The sequence below is a fragment of the Zalophus californianus genome, chromosome 16 (assembly GCF_009762305.2).
Source record: "Zalophus californianus isolate mZalCal1 chromosome 16, mZalCal1.pri.v2, whole genome shotgun sequence".
NCBI classification, from domain to species: domain Eukaryota; kingdom Metazoa; phylum Chordata; class Mammalia; order Carnivora; family Otariidae; genus Zalophus; species Zalophus californianus.
The window spans coordinates 56,897,578-56,920,676 of NC_045610.1; the positions used below are offsets into that span (position 1 = coordinate 56,897,578).

The following is a 23,099-nucleotide window of genomic DNA, read 5'->3' on the forward strand; positions in this document are numbered from 1 at the left end:
CGTCCGGACCGGGCACGCTGGCCGGGTCAGCGCATGCGCCCAGGTGAAGCGGCGCGGTAGGGGCCAGAGTGCGCGCCCTGCAACCCGGTTGTGGAGCCGCCGCGACCTGGGGTTCTAGAGTTCAAACCCAACGGCGAGATGCCCCGTTTATGACTGAGTGGGAGAGAAGACGTGATGTGAAGGGGTCTGGAAACCGAGACCTGGGGACCCCACTTGGGAAGCCCCCCTTCCTTTTCGCCCCTCGCCCCTCCAGGGATTCCCACGTTGACCTCCGCCCGCGACCAGAGTCACCGACTCACAGCCGCTGGTTGGAGCAATGGTGCCACCTAGCGGACCATGTCGGAGAGGCCCACGGTGGCAGCGGCGGGGACCCCAGCCTCGAGGGGGTGCTAATGACAGGCTGGAGTGGCGCTTCAGCACCATCGTGGGCCGGACAGCTCCTCCCGCCCCCACCCCTCGAAACCCGTCTTCCGAGCCCCTCGGAAGGGACCCAACGGAGGACCCAGAAGGAACTCCGAACCTACCCAGACCGCATCTGACAGCCCCCGGTGGCCAGTCTGCGAGGCTGGAGTGCGGGAACCTACTACTCTCCCTTCTCTAAACCCTCCCTCTTTCTTCTTTGTCCAGCCTAAGTGGCGGAGACTAAGCGGCCCAGGGCTGCGGAGGGGAGGGTCACGCATTTGACTGTCCATCCTACACTCTCAGACGCCGTGTTCCTCAATTTTTACTAGAGAGGAGCCCAGGGGAGGGCTGGGGAGGAGACGGGAGCTCCTATAAATCCAGAAACCTGCAATCTCTGCCCCCGGAATCGAGGCATAAGTCTGTTGGCAGGCTCTAGGACAGCCAGGAAGGTGGAAAGCCGGTTGGTCGAGCGGGAGGCTGGTGGAGCGGAGGGCGGATCTGAGGGCTTTAGGGCCGCGCGGAGTTCCGGCGGTGGGCGGGTCGGGGGCGGTGCGCGCGCAGCCGCAGACGGCGGCCCGATGGAGCCTGAGCTCGACCCTGCTGCTGTGGAGGTTCCCGCCGGGCGCGTGCTCTGGTGCGGTCCGGCTCGCGGAGGCGCCGCGCACGCGGAGAGGGCGCGGGGGAAGGGGACGGGAATCCCGGACGCGGCCGCGCGGCTCCGAGTGCGCCGCGCTGACCCCGCGTCTCTTCCTTCTCCAGTGCCCGGGAGCTCTTCGCTGCCCGCTCGCGGTCCCAGAAGCTGCCTCAGCGCTCGCATGGGCCCAAGGACTTCCTCCCCGACGGCTCGGCGGCCCAGGCCGAGCGGCTGCGCGTGTGCCGCGAGGAGCTCTGGCAGCTGCTGGCGGAGGAGCGCGTGGAGCGCCTGTGAGGGGGGCGGGCCGGGGCGGGGCCGGGGCAGGCGGGACGGCCGGACCCCGTCGACTTCACTGGGGGACTCAGACGGACCCCCTCCCCACTCTTCGGCAGGGGCAGTTTGGTGGCTGCCGAGTGGAGGCCAGAAGCGGGCTTCGTGGAACTGAAGTCTCCCGCGGTGAGAGGCGGGGCTCGGGGAGAGGGATCCGCCTTCTCTGCCTTCCTGGCTCCTTTGTGACATTTGCTCCGGGTTCTACACAGGGTAAATTCTGGCAGACCATGGGCTTCTCAGAGCAGGGCCGGCAGCGACTTCACCCCGAAGAGGCCTTATATCTGCTGGAGTGTGTGAGTGGGTCCCCCGGAGGGTGAGGAAGGGTTGGGAGCAAGGAACCGAAAGGACATGTTTTTATTAAGAGTAAAAGTATCTGCACAACTGAGGACTCAAGAAGCTTGTAACCCTAATTCTAGAACCGGAGACAAGAATACCATGCAGAGAGCGGGGATTCCCCTCTAAATTAGTGGTGGTGCCCTCCTTTCCTGGTTGGCCACATTCTTGCTGTGACGCTGGGGGCGGGGGAGAGGGGGAGGGAAGGGCGCCCGTGTATCACCGCCTGGATGTTGCCCCATTGGTTGAGCCACTGCAGAAGGGTCCACAAGCTGAGCTGTTGGCCCCACTTCCAGGGCTCCATCCAGCTTTTCCACCAAGATCTGCCACTGTCTATTCAGGAGGCCTACCAGCTACTGCTGACTGAGGACACTATGACTTTTCTGCAGTACCAGGTATCTGCCACCCTCTCCCAGGGGAGGGACCACCCATCCACTGAGTCAGGATTTATAAGTACCCATGAGGTGCTAGACACAGAGCTATGTGCTGGGACTACAAGACAGCCAAGGGCTCTTCCCTCGTGGTGCCTGCATCCTAGTGGTGGCATTTGGGAGGAAGTGAACAAGTCACTGAATGACTGACTTCACAGAACTGAGGCCTGGGAAGAAGACAAAGCAGGGGAGGGGCACAAGGCTAGAGACATAAATGTGGACATCATGAACGCGTGGATGGTATTTAAAACCACAGGGCTATATGGGAATGTGGCCAGAATAGAGGGCTGGGTCTGAGACCTGGAGCATTCCAGTGTGAGGAGGTCAGGGGGACGATGAGGAACCAGAAACAGACCGAGGAGTGTCTGACAACGTAGGAGAAAAACTAGGAGAGGTGGTATCACAGAAGCCAAAAGAAGGAAAAAATGATTGGCTATGTTGAAGGCTGCTGAGAGATCAAGCAGGGTGGGGTCATTCCTGCGTATATCTCTCTGATATGGATATTAGAACACGAGGATCTTTACCAAAGACCAGTCCTACCCTATCCCCGTCTGTGGAGGTGTAGGGTGGAGTGGCAGGATGGGGGTGTGCTGTCTACCACCTTTTGCCACTTCCTTGTTCACACTGTGGTCAGGAGCTTCGCTCCGGACAGCTTTGGTATCATAACATTCTAGCATGTAGTTCTTTTCCTGATTCATCAGCTGTCAGCTTTTTTGGGATTTTGCATTTAAATCAAGAAGTTGCTAAATGTCATTTGTGCCTAGAGTAAGGTAAGCAAGAGACAGGAATTCAGAGACTGAGACCTTAGTTTGGGGAGGGTGTTTATAATGGAGTATGGTCCAACCAATCCCAGGGTCTGGGTTTGGGGTGTGCAGGAGGAGCAGAGGAGGGGGCATGGGGAGTGGCTCCTGTTTGGAGGAACTATTTGGTGTTTTCAAAAGTGGACCTCTGATCTTTATTTTTTCTCTTTGAGGCATTCAGCCACCTGAAGAGACTGGGCTACGTGGTTCGACGATTCCAACCAAGGTAAATCCCGATCCCATTTCCCTCCTGTTTGTTCCAGTCCCGGGACCTGGTAGAGTAGCCCCAAAGTGGAAAATGGCCTCTCTTGACCTGGAATCCTTGGCTGGAGCTGCAGCTCCCTGGACATGGGCTGGGGGCCTCTGTTGGAAGTGCTCTATTGAGAGGCACATTGGGACAAGTCTGGGTCATTTCAGCTTATCCTGGGTTGTCAAATTGAGCCCCATCTTCAGCCTGTTCACTCCGCAGATAACATTTGAGCACTTACAGCTCGCAACAGTGCACTGGCATTTGGCTGGAATACCAAAACAGTGCCTCATTGGGTGTGTAAGCAGATTTATCTAGTGCATACATGAATGAAGGGCCAAGTGAGGAATTAACAGTTGAGTAGGGTTTCACATTCCTTTGGCTATGTCATATGTTCTTTCCTTCTGGGGCCTCTAAACATGATCACCTTAGTAGCCTGGCATTGCTAAGAGCCACAGAGACCATCGCATGGGCCCAAGGATGGAAACTGGTATACTCTTTACTGTTTCACAGTATGTCACGAAAGCTCTAGAACAGGTATGCCATTTAGTTCCTAAAACTGGAATATACCCCAAGGAAATAGGCACAGGTGTGTGTGTAAGTTCACCTGTGAGAATGTTCATTCATTCGACAATATTTTGATTCCTTACTGGGTGCCAGGCCCTGTGCTCGTTGCTGAGGAATTTCAGCAAAATCATTGCCCCCACAGAACTTGCATTTAGTGGGCAGCTTACCCAAAACATTATCACTTTGCAAAATTGGTGGACTTGGAAACATCCTGTGAGTTCAATGGGGAAGGCATGGTGACACAAAATTGAGTTTGTCCCTTAGAGAAGCTGTCCTGTAGAACTTTCTGCAGTGATAAAAGTTTTCCAGATCTCTGCTGTCCAATATATGTGGCTTGTACAACTGTGGGACTGAATTTTTGTTTAATTTTAATGGATTTAGTGCTTGCTTCGGCAGCACATGTAATTTTAATGGATTTAAATTTAACCTAAATTATCCCTTGTGTCTAGTGGGTACCATCTGGACGGTGTAGCCTTAGCACCATAAGAACATTATGGTAGGGAAGAATGCTATAGTCAGAAGGGGCTATGTCCATAGTTTGTTATTGAGAGTAAGAGATTAAACAGTGGTATGTTAGTATAAGGTTTTTTTTTTAAAGATTTTATTTGAGAGAGAGAGAGTGGGCAAGTACAGGAGCCGGGGGTGGGGGTGCAGAGAGAGAGAGGGAGAAGCAGACTCCCTGCTGAGCAGGGACTTCAGATGTGGGGCTTGATCTCAGGACCCCAAGATGACGACCTGAACTGAAGGCAGATGCTTAACTGACTGAGCCACTCAGGCACCCAGTACAATGTATTTCTGATAGAAAAAAAAACATATGGAGACAGGATGTGTGTTTATAAGAACCAAAGATGTTTATGCGTATTTTTATTTTTCTGTATTTTCCAAGTTTTCTGGTCTCTTGATTTTTCTCACTAGTGATTAATCATTTATTGCTGGCTCTGCAGGAGCCGCGGTTCCAGTAGGTCTCTGTTCAAAGGGGCCATTGGTGAGACCCAGAGGCCTGGGCAAAGACACATGGGCAGGCCCTTGTGGTTGTCCCCATTTACCCTGCTTGCAGGTCTGCCCAGGGACTTAGCCTTTGGGTTTGGCTTTGACCCTGGTCCACTGACTTGTCTTCTGGACTAGTTCCTCACAAATTCCACTGGGAACTCCAGGCTGAGGAAGTGGATCTGTTGCCCACCCAGTTCTCACCCCACAGCTCCATCCTGTCCCCTTATGAGAGACAGCTGAACTTGGATGGCAGTGCCCAGTGCTTAGAGGATCAGAATGGCAAGAGGAAGAGGAGGAGCTCCAGCTCTCGGTAATGCTCCCCACATGGCCACCTCCCCAGGGAGTTCTGGGGAGCAGAGCTGTTAAGGGAGTGCTCATTTGGGGGACCTTGGAGAATGCATTGGCTTAAGAGCTGGGCTTGGGTGGCTCCCTTGTAGGATCCTGGAGGCAGTAGGATATGTGTGGGACGTGTGCATCTCAGATATCAGGAGCAGGCGTGCTGAATTTCCTCCCCACGTCCCTCAGGTCCATTAATAAGAAGGCCAAGGCCCTGGAGAATCCCCCACAGGGGGTGAATGAGACACCTGAGAGCCTGACAACCTCCAGCCCACCTCCTTGCGACGAGGACAGCCGATGCGTAGAGGAGAAACCTCAGGAGTCAAGCCCTGTAAAGGGCCCAGTGGGCCCATCTCAGCTTCTGGGATCCCTGGAGCCCTGGCCTGACCTGGCTGACAAGGGGGTGGGGTGCAGCCAGGAGAGTGGCAAAGTAGAGAACGGGGTCAAGGGGGTTTGTAAGCCACGCTGGAACTTTGAACAGATCTCCTTCCCCAACATGGCTTCAGATAGCCGCCACACCCTTCTGCTTGCCCCAGCCCCAGAGCTGCTCCCGGCCAATGTCGCTGGGCGGGAGACAGATGCTGAATCCTGGTGCCAGAAGCTGAACCAAAGGAAGGAGAAGCTTTCCAGGCGGGAACGGGAGCAACGAGCAGAAGCGCAGCGCTTCCGGGAGGATGTAAACTCGGATCCCGAGGTGCGGTGCTGCTCCAGCTGGCAGGAGTACAAGGAGCTGCTGCAGAGGAGGCACCTGCAGAAGAGCCAGAGCCGCCCCCCGCACCTGTGGGACCAGCCTGTCAGACCCTTGCTGAGTCCTGGCCAGGCAGACTCCCCAGGTAGCCCCTCACTCTGCCAAAGCCCCACAGGCCCCCGGCAGCTGAGTCATCATAAGACCTTGAAAGGGACATGGATTGGCCATGGCTAATTGAGGCTTAAGAAAGATGGGATGGAGAGAGCTGTCCGGTGGAGTGGAACCCACAAGGACAGTCTGTTCTCCTGGAAAGCAGCAAAGGGACCCATGTGGGAAGGTTTGGAAACGGCAAGTCTGTGTCCGGGAAGAGGCAAGGGGGAATGAAACTACAACTATATCCTTAAAATAATAAACAAGATGCATGTGGATGGCTCTGCCACCAACTAGCTGTGATCCCTGTTCTCCCAACTCTGTGAGGGGAGCAAGGAGGCACCATTGTGGCCAAATAAAAGGAAGGCTTACTGTGTATGCCCTGCATGTTTAGGAATAGGGAACCAACAGGGCAAGAACAGTATTAAGAGATTCAGAATTCTTTACAGTCCTTAGGAGAACGTGGGAGATTCTAAGTAACTAGACTAAGGTTGCCAGACGAGTTCAATTTGAAGTTCAGATAATCAGCTAATTTTTTTTTTAAAGATTTTATTTATTTATTTGACAGAGAGAGACATAGCAAGAGCAGGAACACAAGCAGGGGGAGTGGGAGAGGGAGAAGCAGGCTTCCCGCCGAGCAGGGAGCCCGATGTGGGACTCGATCCCAGGACCCTGGGATCATGACCCGAGCCGAAGACAGACGCTTAACGACTGAGCCACCCAGGCACCCAGCTAATTTTTTTTTTTTTAGTATAAGTATATTCCAAATATTGCATGGGACATGCCGACAATTTTATTTTTTTTTAATCTGTTAAGTCTGGCAACACTAAACTAGATGGCAGAATCAGAAACTTCAGAGGAGTCTGTAGATGGTGACTTCCCTCCCAATACCTTATTTTCACTGTCCTTGCAGCCACAGCCCTTCAGCATATCTCTGTGCTGCAGACCACACACCTTGCTGATGGAGGTGCCCGGTGAGTCTCCAGGTAGTGCCTGTCTCCAGAGTACCCTGACTGCCAGCAGGAGTTGGCAGCTGGGACTTGACTCAGTTGGACATGAGCTGGGGGATCATTCCAGGGCCCCCTTGGCCTGGCTGATATTCGTGTGTGTCTAGGGTAGAGGGAGGGGTGAAAGGGAAGAGGTGGATTTAGCCCGAGGGTTCTGAGATAGGCATCTGAACCTTCCCCTGCCCAAGTGGCACCTCACAGCAGGACCTCATTTCCCCTGGATGAGGCTGCTTTGGATTTGCGGGAGGGAAAGCATGGCATGGAAAGGAGGAGGAGGGCAGTCCCTGTTTCTTAAGGTTTCTCACTCTGTCCTCAGGCTGCTGGAGAAGTCTGGGGGTTTGGAGATCAGCTTTGACATTTACCAGGCTGATGCCGTGGCCACATTCCGAAAGAATAACCCTGGCAAGCCCTACGCCCGGATGTGCATTAGTGGGTATGAGACCAGTGAGCACTTACCCCCAGGCTGCTGCCACTTCTCTTGTAAACCAGGTGGACCTCCCCTCTGTGCCCCTGGCCAGTTTGCCAATCTGAGAGGAATCAGAGGTCCAGAGAGCTGTGACTGACTCAGGGCCACACAGCCAGTCAGAACTATAGGAACCAGAGCTTCCCAAGTCCTGAGCCCTCGTTCCTGGCATCTTTGGTAGTCTCTCCTGTGCCAATTTACTGCAGGGCTCACCCAGCAGAAGGGATGTGAATCAGAGGGATTCACAGGCTAAAAGTGGTGAGAAACTCACTCTTCCTAGCCCCTGTACCCAACCGAGGCTCTGGGTTACTCTTGGAGAACTTACCAGAGCCACGCAGTTTGCAGATAGGAGAGTCCAGAGGCCAGACTTCTTGCACCCTCAACTCCTGTCTTATGATTTCCCTTTCTGGTAGCCTGAGAGGGCTGGGGGCTCAGAGCTTATGGGTGGCCTATGTCCGCGTCTCAGTCTAACTTTATCCCTGCAGATTTGATGAACCAGTTCCAGACCTCTGTACCCTCAAGCGGTTATCCTACCAGAGTGGGGATGTTCCTCTGATCTTTGCCCTGGTGGATCATGGAGACATCTCCTTCTACAGCTTCAGGGACTTCACGCTGCCCAGGGATCTGGAACACTAATCACCCTGCTCTGGCAGGGCATGGGACCTGCTCTGGGGGACCTGGACTGTCTACTCTCAGGGACCATCTCAGCTGCCTCCTATACCCAGACCCTGACCTGTAGCTTCAGGGGCTAGTCTGGGCCTTGGCCCTGGGTGTCTGATGCTTGCAGGAGAACGAAGCCATGCCCCCCCCACCTGGCTTCCATAGTCCCAGGCCTGAGATTGCTGTCGTGCAGTGATCCCCTTGGAACTCAGGACTAGATTTCAGAGACCCAGCGGGGTGGGGCAGGAGAGGACTCTGTGCCTTTAAACGAGAGGGTGCCTGCTTCGTACGATAAAGCCAAAGCCATTAAAAAATAGATCGCTTTTCTGCTGTGGCTGGAGATAGTGGACAAGTCCCGAGCCTGAGCCTCAAGCCCTCCTTTCTCTTCCTTACCCCCCCCCCCCCCGCCCCAAGTCTCGATGTCCGTGGACCTGGCCCCCAGGCCCTCACCCCTGTTCTGCCGGCCTGCAGACAACGCTGCTTTTTCTGGCGCGGGAGCAAAGAGAAGTCTCCCCGGGAGGGCAAGAACGCGACCCCGCACCTTTCTCAGGGCCTGCGCTCGGGACGGGAAGTCACAGACCTAATCAGCTTGGCTTTCTGAATGGTAGTCCGCGGAGGGAGGCTGGCGCTCCATCGGGCTTTCCTTGAACGCAGCCGCTTCGGGATAGAAGGGCGGCAGAGAGGCGCCACGTCGGCGCGGCTCGAACCCCAGTGGCTTCGGGTCGTGCTGTGGAGCGCGCCATTCGCATCCCTGGCTTCCGCGCCCCTTCCGCTCCCGCCTCTCGTCGCTCCAACTCTCTCCCCAGTTGTGCTAAAAACTCTGGTCAATGTTGCTGTCCTTCGGGGCCTTGGGGGCCTTCCTGCCTCCGCAGCGACTCGGAGGGCCGGGGTCCAGGCTTGGGGCCCGCCCCGACGGGAGGCACCTCGCGGCGACGCCCCCGTCCCCAGGCCACCTCGTTCTTGGGTCCCGAAACCGGGCCCAGTTGCCGCGGGTCACCCGCTCTGATTGGGTTGGGCGTCCTCGGGAAGAGCAGGCTCGGCTACGTCCCTCCCTCAGCCGCTCCGGGCCGGCGTGGGGGAGGGACGGCTACCCTCGGCGGTCGGGCCTGGGAGGCGGCCCAGGATGCCGTGCGTCCCAGGGACTATTTCCTCCCGGACGCGGCAGGACACTGGGCGCGGCGTGTCGGCCTGAGTCCAGGTGCGCGCAGGTGAGGCCGGGGGCGGGCCCGCAGTGCCTCGTGCATATTCACGCCGGACGCGGTCCCGCCCCCGCGCTCCCGGGGGCCGAGGATTGGCCCGAGAGCGGCCGCCGCCCGCCCCCCAAGGGCGTCCTCGCTGCGCTCCCGCCCCGTCGGCTCAGAGCCCTGGAGGGGCGGGGCCAGTCCCGGGGGCGGGGCCAATGGGGTCCGGCGCTCTCGGCTCTGCGAGACCGCCCGGCTCGCCCTTTATGTAAATAGCAGCGGCTCCGCCCCCTGCTCTCCGCGCCGGAGGTGAGCAGGAAGGAGACTGCCGCCCAGCAGCCCGTGGGCCGGCGGCGGAGTGAGCGGAGCCGGCGGCCGGTTCCGTGGGACGCCGAGGCCTCGGGCGGGGGCCGGCCTGGGGCTCCAGGTGAGGCGCGGGCCCGGAAACACCCAGCCGGGTCCGCCCCCTCGGGGCGCCCTCCACTCGGGGCGGGAAGGCGGGGGAGGGCCGGGACCCCGGCTTTCCCCGGGAGAGCTGTGCGCGGATCCGCGCGCCTCGCCCTGGATCCCGTGGCTCCGTTTGTCTGGGCGAAGGACACCTGTAGGAATTGCGGCTGGGAACTTTTCTCTGCCTGATCCGTCCGCGTTTACTGAATTTGAGCTTTGGGTTTGCCTAATAGTGTTGGTTCTGGGAAACAGAGAAACAAGTGCCCGGCCCGGATGAGTGCAGGAGGTCACCGCGAGCGAGGGTGGGATCCCGGGTCCCTGGGCCCCACGTGGAAGGCCCCTGGCCCGAGAGGCTGGGGACGCGCGTCTCAGGTAGTCCGCTCTCTGCGAGCAGCGGCCGCAGCTCGTTACCTCGCCGGCTTAGTCCCTGCCCCTGCCATCTGGGCCCACTCTCTGCCGGCCCTTTGTGCCTCCTAATCCCCGGACGCAGGAAGCCCGCGGGAGGGGCTTCGGTCTCTGGGTCTTTCTCCGCCTCTGGCGGCCTTGGACACCTTAAAGGAAGGTATGGAGATCCAGTATGTTTTCCACGACGACAGGGGTGGAGTTGTGCTGTGATACGTTAGGACTTGGTGAGGAGTGAAAAATACCGTCTTGCCAAAGAAAGTGTGCAAAGTTTTCTCTTGGTTTGCCCCTGCTGGGCAGTTTGTAGACACACTGAGCTTTAGCTGTGGGGAGAGCTAACTGTAACCAGGAGAACCGCGATGTGGTCCTCTCAGGCTCTCACCTGAGACCAGGTGAGCATTGGGTGAGGGGGCAGGGCTTAGACTCAGTGCCCCTTCCCCTGGGGATCCACGTGCCAGATGCGGGGCGTCTTAACCTGGGCTCTTGGGATCCTCTGCAGAGTTTACAACTCAGAGTCCTGTCAGGCTGCAGAGGGGATTGTGAACAGGGAGGGGAGCTGGGAGGGAATGAGTGTGTCAGGGAGACGGAAAACCCCAGGTGGGAAGAACAGAGCAGCGGTACCGAATAGCTGTGGCCCAGCCCCGGAGAAGCCACCGTCAAGAAGGGCTTTTGAGGAAGACTGTGCGTCTTCCAGAGCTAAGACATGGGAAGGGTCCTGGGGGAGATGGTCCTACTTATTTATCTTATGGCAGAGCATTCCGGTTTGGTTTTCTCTTCCTTCCTTCCTTCTTTTTTTTTCTTCTTTCTTTCATCTATCACAGGGAGAGTGTGGGCACGAGGCAGGGGGAGGGGCGGAGGGAGAGAAATCCTCAAGCAGACTCCTGCCTGGCGGGGCTCCATCTTTGGACCCTGAGATACTGACCTGAGCCAAAATCAAGAGTCTGGTGCTCAACCAACTGGGCCAACCAGGTGCCCCAGATTTGATTTTCTTAAGTGATCTTCCCACAGTGTTCACCTGTGGCAGTCAAGAGGCAAACCCAGCTCTGGGGGCTCTGATGACTACTCACTCCTCTTCTTCAAAGTTAGATTAGGCCAGTCTCTGGGGGGGCCACTGGACAGTGTTTCCAGTGTCTGAGGTCAGTCTGCCTCCCTACTTTTCCTCGAGTCAATGGAGTGCCTCTTTGGTGGTAGAATAATATAATTTTAATAACTTAATAATTGAGCACTTAGCAAATTTTTAACACAGTTGCATTGAAAGAAAAAAAGGCCCATAATTCCAGCTGACCCATTAGTTTAAAAAATTAAAAAGGTTCTAGGAGCCCATAGTGGGGAAAGTGAAATGTTTTAGAAAGTATGAGGAGGCAAAACTCCCTCTTGCTTCTCAGTCTTTTTCCTCAAACATGGTTCTTAAGTTATTTTAGTGTCTTCCCAGATAACAGGTGTAGCTCTGAATCATGCTGTGCTGATTTCTTGCTCCATAATCTTGGCTCAGTCACCTAACCATGCCAAGCCTCAGCGAGCCTTGTTGACAGGAGAATGGGGAAAAAAATGTCATGAACATGTGTGGCCTGGCATAGAGCAGGTATCAGGGGGTGGGTGAGCTGCTTAACTTGCTCCATAAAGCATAAAAAGTGTCACTTGTGGGCCTTTGGGCAGACACCTGAACCTTTTGGACATGCTTGCTGGGTTGTGAGGGAATTTGGCTTCTTTGTCCAGAAGTCAGCCAAGAGGCCCTGATTTTTGAAAGCCTCTGGAGGTCAGACCTTTTAAAATGGGAATATTGTTCCTTGAAACTAGGGAGGCAGAGGTAGAGGACAGTGGCCTCTTCCAGCCTCACTTTGTGTTCCTGTGGGTGGCCCTTGGTACCTGCCCTGCTCTTTGGGAGAGCCAGGAGTGAGGCCTGATGGCCAGACCCCAGCTGGGGGCCTTTCCTGGGGAGAAGTGGGTGCACAATCTAATCTCAGCTTTTAGCAGAGGCTTGGCTGTATACATTCTGTACCCTGTTGGGGATGGAGGGGATCACATTCTTGTGCTGCTCTGTTGCCATTAAGGAGCTTTTCTGGGAATTCCATAGTGCTTTCAACCTTGTTTAGGGAAGAGGTGCCCTCCCCTGCCGGGACGTCCTGGCCCCAGGAGGCTGCACACCCCCCCACCCCATAGAGAAAGTGGTATATGGAGCTGGAAATTGTGGAGCCTCTACCATCAGTCTGTGACCCCTTGTCTACCCACTGGAGACATTGAGCATCCCGGGCAAGAGTCTCCAGGAGCGCTGTGGGGTTTCCTGAAGGATTCCTCAACTTTCCAGATCCTTCTAGAAGTGTCGGGGGCAACTATTGAGACACCTGAGTGGAGGCCCAAGAGGCCCATGGTCCCTGCTGCTGGGTTGGCTGCTCTGCGCAGCGCTGGCCGCCTGGACTTACTTATCCTGAGTACTCCGCTCAGAGAAGGCTTCTTACCTCACTCAGGCAATACCACTCTCAGGGCTCCTCCCGGGTCAAGGCATGCCAAGTCTGTTTGGCAACTTTGTTTTCCCCTACCCAGGAGCAGTTTTCAGGGAAAAGTAGGGTGTGGGGCAGGAGAGGGGCGTCCCCCAGTGGGGCCATCGGTGCTGCTTGCTCTTCTCCAGCCTTGGCTCCCAGGGTTCCCCAGGACACCGTCCCCTCCCTGTGCCCTGGCACCATGGGGCTGTGCCCAGTTCCCTTTGAGGTGACCTTCCTTCCCCGCCCTGCCTCTCAGAGGAAACTGGTACTTTGAAGAGTCACTCTGCTCTTTCCCCTTCCCAGGAACCACAGTGAATTCTTGAGCTAGGAGAGGCTCCTCTGGGCGTGGGGACAGGGAACCTGCTAGGTACCTGACTCTACTCTTAAAGAATTCAGCAGAGACTAGAGTCTTCTCTCAAGACACCTGACTCAGTGTTCCCAGGTTTGTTGAGAAGGACATCTGGGCATAGGACTACTTGACTCTAGTAAATAATATTGTTCTTGGATCCTCCTTGCTGAGGAGCTGGGTGTCCCGGAGCTTTGGTCTGAGGGCCCACAAAGGTACCCCAGCAGGATGCCAGGCAGATGTCTACATGACCCTGGCCTTGGCCAGAGACTTAAGAACAGAGTGAAGTGTTAAAAGGTGATTTGAATTATATAGAATAAGAACAAAGTAGGGGTTTGGGGTGGGGGTGCAGGGTGCAGCTTGAGGTGATAAGGGTGGCCTCAGCAAGAAGGTCACATTTGAGCACAGATTTGCAGGAAGTGAGGGAGTTCTTCAAAGAACGTGAGCATCTCTCATGTGTCCAGGCGCTAAGCACTGGGGGTACAACCATGAACAGGACAGGCACGGTCTCTTTCCCCTGGACCTGACATCTTTTGGAAGCTCTGTGGGTCAGCTGTCAAGTCTTGAGGCAAGTAGGAGGCTGTGGAATGGGGCCTGATAGGATGGGCCAGACAGCCTACCACCCCCACCCCAGGCAAGTTGTCCACCTCCTCCCCAGAATGGCTTTGCTCTTTGGGCTCGGCCATATCCAATCTGTCACTTCCCTGGAGAGAGCCTGATGCTGGGTTGCAGATAAGGGACTGAGCCCCTAGAATGGGGATGTGTTCAGGGAATGCGTGCATTTCTACTCTCCACCGCCCCCCACCCCCCGCCCCATCCTCAGGGGCCTTGGGAGAAAACCCTACAGGAGGAGCCTTGGGTGTGGCAGGAGGGCCCTCCCAGGGTTGTGGGACTGGCTTGTGGCTCCTTAGGATGGGGGTGGGACACGACACTGATCTGGGCCTAGCCAGGGAGGGTGAGGTCAGGCTCTGGCTGCTCACCCAGGCTTGTCCCATCCGGGCTACTGCTGGCCAGCCCCCTTGATCTGGGAGAGAGGCCTGAACTGGGCAGACAGAGGCTTCTGCAGTCAGGTTGGAGTTCAGACTGGGGCTCGGAATCTTACTGCTTGGGCTTAATAGCTCTCTGAATCAGTTATTTCATAACTAATAAAATTACGTGAGATGCCGTGGGTAAAGTGCTTCAAGTGGCATCTGGCCATAGTTTGGTCTCAATCTTTTTTTTAATTTATTTGAGAGACAGCATGAGTGGCGGCCGGGGGGGGTGGGGTACAGAGGGAGAAGAAGAAACAGACTCTCCGTGGAGCAGGGAGCCCTATGCGGGGCTCGATCCCAGGACCCTGAGATCATGACCTGAGCTGAAGGCAGATGCTTAACTGACTGAGCCACCCAGGCGCCCCTGCTCAATCCTTTTTATTACCTAACAATAGCAGTGACAACCCTCTGGTTCCTGTTCCCTCTCTGGGTGTTCTCTCATAGTCCCACCTCCCACCTAGTCCCACGGCCTTTCAGCCACAGTTTGGTTGCTAAGCTGCTGGCCAGGGCCCTGTCCGGTGCCTCTGGGAGATTGGGTTTCCCGGGGTAACCCGGCCGCTTGCAAAGCAACCTTGGGCATGGCGAGTTGGCACAGACGAGATGCTGGAGGGGTCTGCAGCTGCCCCTGCCAGTGAGAGCCCTGACCCACCACTCCCCTTGGTAGGAGGTTCAGGGTGTACTCACACCCCTCAGACGGAAGGACACAGCCACACACAGGCCTCACACAGGATGTCGGGAAGGGAGGGCAGCCTCTACAGCAGCAGGGGCCTGTGGGGAGCACAAACAAAGGGGAGAGGAAAGGAGAGCTGGGGACTCCAGTTCACACTGTTTGTGCTTCTGGAGATCAGGACCACAGCCAGGTGCTGAGGGTGGCAGGGGGCGCCTTTCCCTTGGGCCACGATGCCTAGAGCCTTGCCCCTGAGCATGGCCTCTCCCAGCAGATGGACGGAGCTGACTGGGTTATTGAGCGGCCTTCTCGGCGGCTGGCCCATCACACACCTCCAGGACAGATGGGCTCAGCTTGGCCAAGCCTCTGTCTCATGGGCAAACAGTACCTGTGTGGGGTGAGCAGCCTGGGCTGGGACCCCGCCTTTTTCCTCCCCACAGCATCGTCAGATCTGCTGCTTAGAGCAGGGGCTCAGGACGGGCCTGCGCCAGAGGGTGGTTTTGTCTCTACCTCTCCTGATCTCTTTACTGAGCTCCTGAGATGCCAGGGGGGCAGGGTCTAGGCGCATCTCCACAGTGGGGTCTGCACAGAGGATGGGAAGGGAAGCCAGGCTGTGAATTCACCAAGTAGACAGCTCCCCTGTCTTTTCCAGGGCGGGCATTAGGGGGTGGGGAGACCAGTCTTAGAACCCTGGCAGGATTCGTGGCTGGTGGCAGTGTTGGGTGATTGGAACAGCAAGAAGGGAAGGGAAGCACCGGCTCAGCCTCCCTCAGGGAACGCACAGCCTAGTTCCACACACAAGGCACAGAGCTGTATGGAAAATTGGTTACAGTCAGGCTCCTCACACACCCGCACACGCACACGCCATTGGTCAGCGAGCCTCACGTGGGCCAGCCCTAAACCCCGAGTGCCCACACCCAAGGGAACAGAGGGCAGAACAGGGAGGGCTGCTCAGAGTTTGGTCCTGTCAAGGACAGAGGGTATGACAGGCAGGAACTGAGACTGAGTCCAGGGGCTGGAGAAGGTGTTTATTACGAAGCCCCCTCAGGGGTCATGCTCTGGCCAGGTGACATGCCCAGTGCAGGAAGCCAGAACCCTCGGAACTTCTTACATATCTCCAGTGACTTGGCATCAGATTCTTCTTGGCATCCCCGCTGGGCATGGCCTATAAAGTAGTAGTGTCCTTTACCCCCAGGCCCTGGGACCCTGAAGCCCGAGGTCAGACGGCTGGTCCCACCCACCTGTCCCTTCCCTGCGTCTGTACCCATTTGGTGTCCAGGAGGCAGGCCTCTCCCCTGTTCAGGTTACCATGGCCGGAGGGGAGCCCGGCCCCTAAGAGAGCAGGAGCGATCCCACCGACAGGACTGCCTCCTCTGAGCTTGGGGCCACCCTCCTACCTGGCCACTGCCTGGGCCTTCTCCCCTTCTCCCATGTGATCCTCTTATCTTCCCTGCCTGGGAGGCAGATAAACCAAAAGAAGAAAAAAATCTCTACTAATCCCCTGCCAGTGTGGTGTCTATTTAAATCAATATATATATATATATATATGAATATATAACTTTTTAATAGAGTCTACCTGACTTTAGGGTACATTGTACATATGTTTCTATGTCCATTGTCTTCTGCCCTTTTAATGAGTATAGTACGCCTTTGATCAAGACCCTGAGTATACTTCACCTGCTCCCTTCTGATTTTTCCTGATAGCTTAATGACCAGGACAACAAGGCTGGGAAGAACATTCGAGGAGCTAGATGGGTGCTCTTGTCCATGGAAGTTTTAGGGACCATTTTAGCATAAGGTGGCCGAGCACTGAAAGAGGAGGGGGAGAGTGACCAGGACAGATTCAGAAAGAGAATGCTTTTTCTAGATGGATTGCATGAGGGGCAGGAGGTTATTTCAGATGGAAGCACAGAGACCCTAGCAGAAGGGGCCTGGGGTCGGGGCTGAGCGGATGGGCTGGCCCTGAGCAGAGTGGGGCTGTGCGGTGGGGGAGAGCAGACCGAGGCTGACCCTGCCCAGGACTGTCAGTGGGCCCCCAGCGAACTGGGACTGAAGCCATCTGCTGTGGCCCGCCAGACCCCCCTTTCTGACCCACTCCATCTCTCCTGTTGCCTGTACTTGGCCCCTGTGCTTGTCGTCATCCTGGAAGATGCAAGCTTGTTCCATTTCCCCTGACACACCCTGCCCCCGAATCTTAACACGGCTGACCACTTCCTATCATTCAGGTCTGGGTGGAGACATCTCTGTCTCTATGTTCATTCATTCAGCAGGGGTGCCTCAGTGAAAAAAAGGGCAGAACTCCTGAGTAAGAATGAGAAGGCTCATCCTTGGTGAGGGGTGCACGGGTAATAAACAAGATTAGTAAGGAGACTGTTGCACCTTGACCAGTGCTAAGGAGCAAAGCCAAGCCGGGAAGTAGGCAGGAGAAGGTCCGAGAAGGTGAGAGAGAGAAAGAGAGAGTGGGTGGGTATCTGGAGGAAAAGCATCTCAGGAAAGGAAGAGCAAACCCACAGACCCAGACCCGGGAATGTTCACTGAGTCCTTCCAACCGCACCCTGGTCACTCTGGGCCCCTTCCTTCATTTCCTTGCTGGCCCTGCTCTCTATCTGAAACCATCCTACTGACTGATACGTGTACTTGGGCGTCATCACGCACTCCCCTGCAAAGATGTCAGCTTGGTGAAATAAAGGGTCTTGTCTTTTTGCGCTGTTGTGTCCCCAATCCTAGGACAGTGCCTGCTCCATGCCGGGTACCTGGCATGGCTCCCATTCCCGCCAGGAGACCGGTGCATCCCCTTCACAGACGAGCTCGCAGGGCCTCGAGCAGCTGCCTTGGTAGGCCACCCCACTCGGATGAGCTGAGTTGTGGTGGTTGAGCCCTGGCCGTTGGTCCCAAGCTCTGGCACTTTCCCTTACAACCCCCACACCCCATTTCCCACCCCCAGGAGTGGGCTGAGGAGGTAGGATCAGTTCCATACCAGGGAGCTCCAGGTCCGTGTTCTTGGAGCTTCTCTCTGGAGAACCCACTTAGCTGGGGTCAGTGGATCTGAGGGTTTGCCTGGAGGTGAGTCTAGCCAGTCCCAGACCTGTTCCCCTTCAAGAAGAGGTGGCACTTTTGACGCCTTGACCTGGGAGCGGGTTATTTCTGTGTTGGGAGCAGCAATGAGGGGCTGGCGGGAGTGAGGAAGAGAGACCGCGGCTGCCTGTGTTGGTCCTGGCTCCCTCACCCCATGCCCTTGAGGTCCCGGGCCGCAATCCACTCAGTGGGCTCTGAGCTGAAGGCCTGCGTACACCGTGCCCTTCACTTGCAGGGCTGTAGTGAGGCACCCTCTGTCCTCACCATCCTTACCTGCCTCCCAGCGTCCTTAGATTTGGAGTTCACCAGACCTGGGGGCAAATCCAAGTTCTGCTGGTTTCTCCTCAGTGACCTTGGACAAGTTACCCATCCTCTGTGGTCTTCATTTCCTTGCCTACCCAGTGGAGATCTTACACTGAACTTCCAGGGAGGCGGGTGGAGGGTGAACAAACATCCGGGACAGGGTTTAGGTGTACCTTGTACAGAAGTTCGGAGGAAGGAGGGGCAGGACGTGTCCCGACATGCCACTGTGCTTACTCCTGAGTAGTGGGATGTAGGGAGGATTTTCTCCTCGGGATTTCCTTTGTTATTTTTTATTTTATTTTTTTACAGTGAGCAGGGATGACTCGAGCAAAATGTTTAAAAAAGTAGTAAAAAATAACACGTAGGGGTCTGGTATAGTGCCTGGTATGTAGCAGATGCTCTGCGGGGCATTTGGCTGGGTGCCGTGCCTACCATCTCCCACCAGTCTCCGCGTCCCATCTGCCTCCCTCCTACCTGCCCCTCCTTTCCCTGGGGCTATGCCGTGTCACCCTCAAGCCTGCGTGGGTTCTTCAGGGCAGAGCCCAGATCACCCTGTCCCTGGAGTCCGCAGGCCCCTCTCCTCCAAGGCACCACTCCCAGCTTCCTCTGACTTCTGACCCAGTGACCTCGGCCCAGGAAGGGAGAGTGGACGCCTCCGGGAGCCCGGAGCGGAGCTGCCGATTTATGAGCTTGGGCCTGTGCCGCCCTCCCCCGCAGCTGGAATTCGAGGCCATGGCTCAGCCGTTTGTCCGGGAGCCCCAGGGCTCTGTCACTGCTGCAGGCCCAGGGATGTTTTCACTCCCGGTCCCCGGAGCCTCCAAGATTTCCCTGTGTTTCTTCCCTGACCCACTTCGGGACCTCGGGTCAGGTGGGCACCCGGGAGTTTCCCCGACTACCTGCCAATCTGGAAGGAAGTGGGGCTCCCCATTCTGCTCCGGCTCCCCCAAAATGGAAAGGCACAAATCTCTTGCATCCGCCCCATCCCCTCCTGCAAGTGGGGGTCTTTTCAGTGTCCCCAGAAGGTGATGGGCACTCTGGAGGCTGGTCTGCACCTGTTCCCAGCTGGGGTGGTGTTTGGATTGGCCCACGAAGTGTGTCTCTGCCAAGTGGGGTGACCCCTCCCAGCATGGCCAGCCCTTGGTGGTTCTGCCAGAGACTACCACCACGGCCCCCCTGTGCCATCCACATGCCTTAGAGGGAGCCCCCAGTCTTGGAACACACAGGGTCCTTTCATATGCAGAATTCTGGCCCGATGGTTAATTCTTGTCACCTCACAAGAAGCCAGAAACTAGAGGGCATCTTTCAGGTCTCAGATACCTTCTCCCCTAGGACATCCACCGTGTCGGGGTCAGGTGCTCCCCGAAACCTGCACTCCACCCTGGCCCCAAGTAAGCTCCTCCGGGGCAGGGACTGGGTCTGTTTAGTCTCTTTTATCGAGTCCAGCTAGCCCTGAGTCCCTGTGTTCCTGAGGACAGGCCTTGGTGTCCTATGGTCAGTGGGAGGCCGTGCTGCAGCAAGCCGGAAACTGAAGTGAAGATCCTTCTCCCTTCCCCCAAGGATGATCCAGAAATAGTTCCCCTTGGATTGGGAAAGCATTCTACATTCAGATGGTTTGGGCGGATGGGTTTTGGGCCTTGAGGTGGTTTCTTTATTGGGAGCCGATTTCTTCTCCTGATAAGGCTCCACTTAGGCCCATGGGAAAGGGAGTCTCTCGATCAAGCGCACCCATCAAGAGCCCAGGGGAGCTGGGACCGGGTTAGCCAGAGATGGGGGCTGGGGGGCCAGCCAGGAAGCCCAGCAGCCTGGTGGGGTGGACCCTGTTCCACTGTGGGTCCCGGGCATGGGGTGGCATGGGCCAGCGCCCTCCGACCACGCACTCTGTTCCTCGCCTGCTCAGGCTCCTGACAATTGTGGGAGAGCCTTCCCCGAAGTCAGCAGGAAGAGTGTGCCCCGGGGGTGCTGACCCCAGAGACCTCTGCCAGGCCTCTCCCGTCCCCCTGGTGGGGTTCTGGTCTGGGAGCCCAGGTGGACAGCCTTTGTATTTCTGCCTCCCAATTGGGCTCTGGAGAGAGAGGCTTGTGAAGTTTCCCTTTCTGTTTAGCTGGGGTTTTACGGTTTTTCAGAAAACAGGTTAACAATTAAGCTCATTAACCTCAGAGCCTCCATTCCTATAAAGCCAGGCGAAATGGCTTCCTCCCCCAGCTTCTCCCATTGGCTTTATAAGGCCACGGTGGCCTGGAACAAGCGTTAGAGCTTCGACCAGCCCCGGACCTCCAGGTATAGACATCCCTGGGGTTCCTGGACTATCCTTCGCAGATGGAGCAAGGGCGCACGGAAAGGTGGATGGTGAAGCTGCTGTGGGCCAAGGCCGGCCACCGCTGGGCTTGGGGAGAGCGGCTGGGCTGGGCCAAGCCCTTGGTGCCTGGGAATCATTGTGGTTGCTGGGGTCAGGGCTGCACGGCTGCCTCTCGCTGGTGGTCAGTGGCTGCTCCTCATTCTCTAGGGGCCTGCACACTAAGCACGATGAGGCGGTTCCTGAGGTCAGGACATGACCCTGCACGGGAGAGGCTCAAGCGGGACCTTTTCCAGTTTAACAAGGTAAGGGGAAGCACCGTGTTGTCCACCTTCACGGGGTGGGGCTGGGGCACTCAGGCGGCCTTTACCTGGATTAAGGTACTTCCTGGGCGCTGCCAATGTACATGGGCACCTGACTTTGGAAACGGGGTCTGGTTGGTGGGCTTTCCTGGGAAAGGGCAGTGGGATCCCTAGGCATTGGGACTCTCTGTCCCGAGTCTCACTGGCTGTGTGACCTCTGCAAATCACTCTGCCTCTTCCAGCCCCAGTTTCCCCACCTAAAAAGTAAGGCTAAAACAACCTCCCTCCTCACAGGCTGTGGAGGAGGCTCAGGGACAGGAAAGATGAAAGGAGGCTGAGCCCTGCCAGGTGTAGCAATGTCCCTGTGATGCCTGGTCCCTGGGGCAGTGGCCGCAGCCCATGGCTGTCCCCTTTTTCCTCACATGGCCCCCACAGGAAAACGCAGCTTTCCCTGCAGGCAGCACGCAGTGATCCCTGTGGCTTCCTTGTGGCAGGCTTAGGCCTGGGTGAGCAGGGAGAGGCACCTGAAACAATGTGCCAAGGCTGGCATTTGGCTACCCCAACCCCAAACTTGCTCTGAGGCCCCCCCGAAGCCAGAGCGACCTGTCCCCCGAGACCACAGGGAGGGCCCCAGGAGCTCCACTAGCTTCCTCACCGTGGCTGGGGCCTGAGAAGGCCAGAGCTGGTCTATAAACAGGAGCGCAACGCAGTTTATTAACTCTGCAGCCACCTAGCAATCTGCCGCCGTTTCGGGGTAATTAGCATGTCTTACGGCGGCTTTGATCTAGGCCCGTGGCCTGCATGCCCAAGCTTCCCTCTGCCCCCCGAAGGTGGACTGCAGGAAGCGGAGCACCACGGTGCTCTGCTCCTCAGGGGCCCAGGGACCCCTCCAGGACATGCTTCCACTCCAGCTTGGCCGCTTAGATAGATGTTGGATGACCCTGTGCCCATCGCCCACAGCATAGGCTTGTTACAAGGCTTGTATGGAGTTAGATAATTTGTGGTCTAGGAGCACTAGCTGCCGTTCTCACGGGCTGCCTCCCAGGGAGAGAGAGAGCTCCCAGGGCCTTGTGTGAGGTGGATGGAGGCGCCCTGCCGTTTTCCTCTGATTTTCTTGACCTGTGTGGTGTGGTGACGGAGCTTTGCTGAGGCCACTCGCCTGTGGGATGAGGGCTTCCCTGAATGAGCACCTCTTCTCACTGGCAGAAGGAAGCTGTGGGCAGTATCTTTGGACCTCGGGAAGTGGGGTGCGGGTGTTGGGAATGGGAGATCTCGGGAGCCCCTGGGTGCCTGCCACCGTTGGTGCCAAGGGAGTAACACATGGGTGTCGGTCTCAGAACCTCAGCACTCACCTGGGGGCTGGGGTGACCCCCGTGTGCCTCCATTGCCCCTGATGACACCGAGAGATCTCACACCCCAAAAAGGTGGCCAATTCCAGTAGAAACCGGATAGACAGGCTCAGCAGAGGGAGGAACCCCTGCCCAAAGTTCCAACTCTGCAGCGGGGTGGGGCTGGGGTGGGGCTGGGGCAGAGGAATCATCCCCCCATGCCCCACAACTGGTGGCCCCCAAACTTGGCTGCCCCACCCCTAGGGCTGGCTGGGGAGAGCGGGAGGGGAAGCTCCTGGAATTCCTTCCTCCTTCCATTCATGTGCTAGAAACCTGCATTGAGCACCTACTGAAAGACAACCCAGGGCTGGGGCTGTGGGATCTCTGATAAGATCTTTGCCCTCCAGGACTTTATTTATAGTCTAGAAGGAGGGAGGGGGCTGAGGGTCTGAAATGCCACTTCCTGGGAGTAGAAAGGAGGAAGGGGAAGGAGGGAGGGGAGGTGGACCGGTTTGGTCTCATCTGGACACTGAGTGAATGTGGAGCCTGAAGGGTTGGGATTGGGGGATGAGGCCAGATCCTGGACTATTTAGAAACCTGGGTGGTCCCACCCATGCCAGCCCCTCCCCCGCCCCAGGCTTCCCTGGAGTCGGCTCGAGGGAGCCAGGAACCTGGGAGTCTGGGGCCTGACACACCATAGCTATGGTGGGTTTTGAGCCAGGGAATGAGCGGTCCCATTTCCAGTTTGGAAAAGAACTTTTTTTATTTTTATTTTTTAAGGGGAGCATTGCAGTGATTGGATGAGTCCCAGGCAGTGGGGTGGCGTGCAGGGCACGAATAGAACAGGGTTTCTCAACCTTCTCACTGTTGACACTTGGGGCTGGCCATGTGGTGAGGATGTTGAACAGCATCCCTGGCCCTACCTTCCCAAGATGTACAACCAGAAATGTCTCCAGACGCTACCCAGTGGCCCCTGGCCGAGGACCCCTGGATTAGAGAACTATTTAGGGCATGAGGCCTGGTGCTAGATGGGGATGTAGGAGTGAGGGGGGCAGGGAAGGGAAGTGTGTGTCCGGCACGACTGTGGGGGCTCCATCCTGGGAGGGGGAAGCCCAGGAGAGGTGAGGAGCGGATGAAAGGGCAAGTGATGCATTTGATTTGGACAGAAGAGCAGCAGCGATGGTCCCCATTGATCGGCAGGCGGTG

General features: G+C 56.7%; 2 protein-coding genes across 8 annotated transcripts in view; both read left to right on the plus strand.

The window, feature by feature from the left end:
* The first annotated feature begins 66 nt into the window (after positions 1-66).
* Positions 67-8,430, plus strand: TSEN54 (tRNA splicing endonuclease subunit 54). 2 transcript variants are annotated; one of them, XM_027568335.2, is made up of 11 exons: positions 67-1,036; positions 1,162-1,326; positions 1,429-1,492; positions 1,576-1,659; positions 2,041-2,094; positions 3,104-3,156; positions 4,943-5,044; positions 5,260-5,903; positions 6,822-6,882; positions 7,232-7,348; positions 7,864-8,430. In XM_027568335.2, the coding sequence occupies exons 1-11, from the start codon at positions 981-983 to the stop codon at positions 8,012-8,014; spliced, it is 1,551 nt and encodes a 516-aa protein (XP_027424136.1). In that variant the 5' UTR covers positions 67-980; the 3' UTR covers positions 8,015-8,430. The 2 variants fall into 2 exon arrangements, with proteins under 2 accessions (XP_027424136.1, XP_027424135.1); XM_027568334.2 differs by having other exon boundaries at positions 70-1,036; positions 1,996-2,094.
* A 1,091-nt stretch (positions 8,431-9,521) lies between these two features.
* Positions 9,522-23,099, plus strand: part of LLGL2 (LLGL scribble cell polarity complex component 2) — a 32,882-nt gene continuing 19,304 nt past the window's right edge. For 3 of the 6 annotated variants that reach the window (XM_027567948.2, XM_027567950.2, XM_027567951.2), the window contains exons 1-2: positions 9,528-9,646; positions 20,474-20,568. In XM_027567948.2, coding sequence (XP_027423749.1) covers positions 20,494-20,568 — 75 coding nt within the window. In that variant the 5' untranslated portion in view covers positions 9,528-9,646; positions 20,474-20,493. Of the gene's footprint in view, positions 9,647-20,116; positions 20,248-20,473; positions 20,569-23,099 lie in introns of those variants that run through there. The other 3 variants (XM_027567952.2, XM_027567949.2, XM_027567953.2) reach the window with 3 other exon arrangements.

Excerpts from the sequence above, each read along its gene's own strand:
- TSEN54 (XM_027568334.2), top strand. The coding sequence starts at position 981 with ATGGAGCCTGAGCTCGACCCTGCTGCTGTGGAGGTTCCCGCCGGGCGC. Across the intron at positions 1,037-1,161 it reads CCCGCCGGGCGCGTGCTCTG|TGCCCGGGAGCTCTTCGCTG; the intron begins GTGCGGTCCGGC and ends TTCCTTCTCCAG. Across the intron at positions 3,157-4,942 it reads GTTCGACGATTCCAACCAAG|CTCCATCCTGTCCCCTTATG; the intron begins GTAAATCCCGAT and ends CTCACCCCACAG.